We start from the raw sequence: 1,231 nt of genomic DNA on the forward strand, positions 1-1,231 counted from the left end.
CACGGAGAAACATTGGGTTGAATAAACCCTTTGTCAAGCAGTTCCTACAATTGAACCTTCAGTTCTTTCAATTCTGCCAGAGCCATTCTATACAGCGCTTTGGATATAGGAATAGTGCCTGACTCCAGTTCAATCATAAAATCAATCTCCCTTGATGGAGGCAATCTTGGAAGTTCTTCCGGAAATACATCGGGATAATCTCTCACAACTGGCTCAGAGGTTAGTGCAACCTCGGTTTCTCTTGTGTCAACTACGCTAGCCAAGATACTCCAGACACCTTGGTTAATCAATCTCTTAGCCTTAACCGCTGAAATCACCTTGAGCAAAACTACAGTCCTGGCCCCTTTGAACTTAAAGTTGGCTTCTCTAGAGGGGTTAAAATTCACCTCTTTACGAGAACAGTCTATACTAGCATGGTTGGCAGCCAACTAATCCATGCCCAGAATTACATTGAAATCACGCATGTCTAATACTATTAGACTCACAATTTAGGGTACAGTTTGCTATTTCTAACTAACATGCTTTTATCTTTTTACTTGCTATCATAATTTTTCTTGACGGTGTAGACACTGATAAAACATAAACCAAAGGTTCCAAAAATAACATTGCATGCTTTACAAACAACGAAGAAATGAAAGAGTGGGACGAGCCAGCGTCAAATAATGTCAAGGAATAGTGCCCCAAGATTGGGAGCGTACCTATCACCACTATTCCTGAGTGCTGCCACTTAGAAGGCTGCGACGTAGGTAGGAGGCTCCAAAGCTTTCATAATGCCTCACACCCTGTCTCGGAGTCCTTGTACTAACCATTCGGCCCTCTTTGCTTCGGTAGACACTAGATCAGGGGTGAAGCAAGACAATTTGTCAAACTTCTCTTCATACTCTTCTACTGTCATGGTCCTCTACTTCAAGTGAACTCAACCTACTTATTGTGCCTCACATGAGCAGAGAAGTACTTCTCGTAAAACCGCTCCTTAAACTGATCCCACGTGGCTTGGCCCCACTGGCTTCTATCATTCTTTCAGTCGAGTGCCACCAGCGCTTGGCATTGTCCATGAGAACGAAAGCGGCACACTGCAGCTTCTGCTCCTCTGGACACCTCATGTACTGAAAAATCCCCTCAATAGTGGACAACCATAATTCTGCATTTGTGGGGTCTTTCAGAGACTTGTTAAACGTCGGGGGATCATACTTTTTGAAATCTCGTAGGTATCCAGCTTCCAAACAAGGGC

At 43.8% G+C, this 1,231-nt stretch overlaps 1 protein-coding gene across 1 annotated transcript; it reads right to left on the reverse strand.

Moving 5' to 3' along the window:
- Positions 1–44: 44 nt before the first annotated feature.
- On the reverse strand, positions 45–895 carry LOC120084068. The gene is made up of 2 exons (XM_039039969.1): positions 782–895; positions 45–428 (listed from the first exon to the last, which is right to left on the reverse strand). Exons 1-2 carry the CDS (start codon positions 893–895, stop codon positions 45–47), a joined length of 498 nt encoding a protein of 165 aa, XP_038895897.1.
- Between the last annotated feature and the right edge of the window lie 336 nt (positions 896–1,231).

Source organism: Benincasa hispida, chromosome 8 (genome assembly GCF_009727055.1).
Source record: "Benincasa hispida cultivar B227 chromosome 8, ASM972705v1, whole genome shotgun sequence".
NCBI lineage: Eukaryota > Viridiplantae > Streptophyta > Magnoliopsida > Cucurbitales > Cucurbitaceae > Benincasa > Benincasa hispida.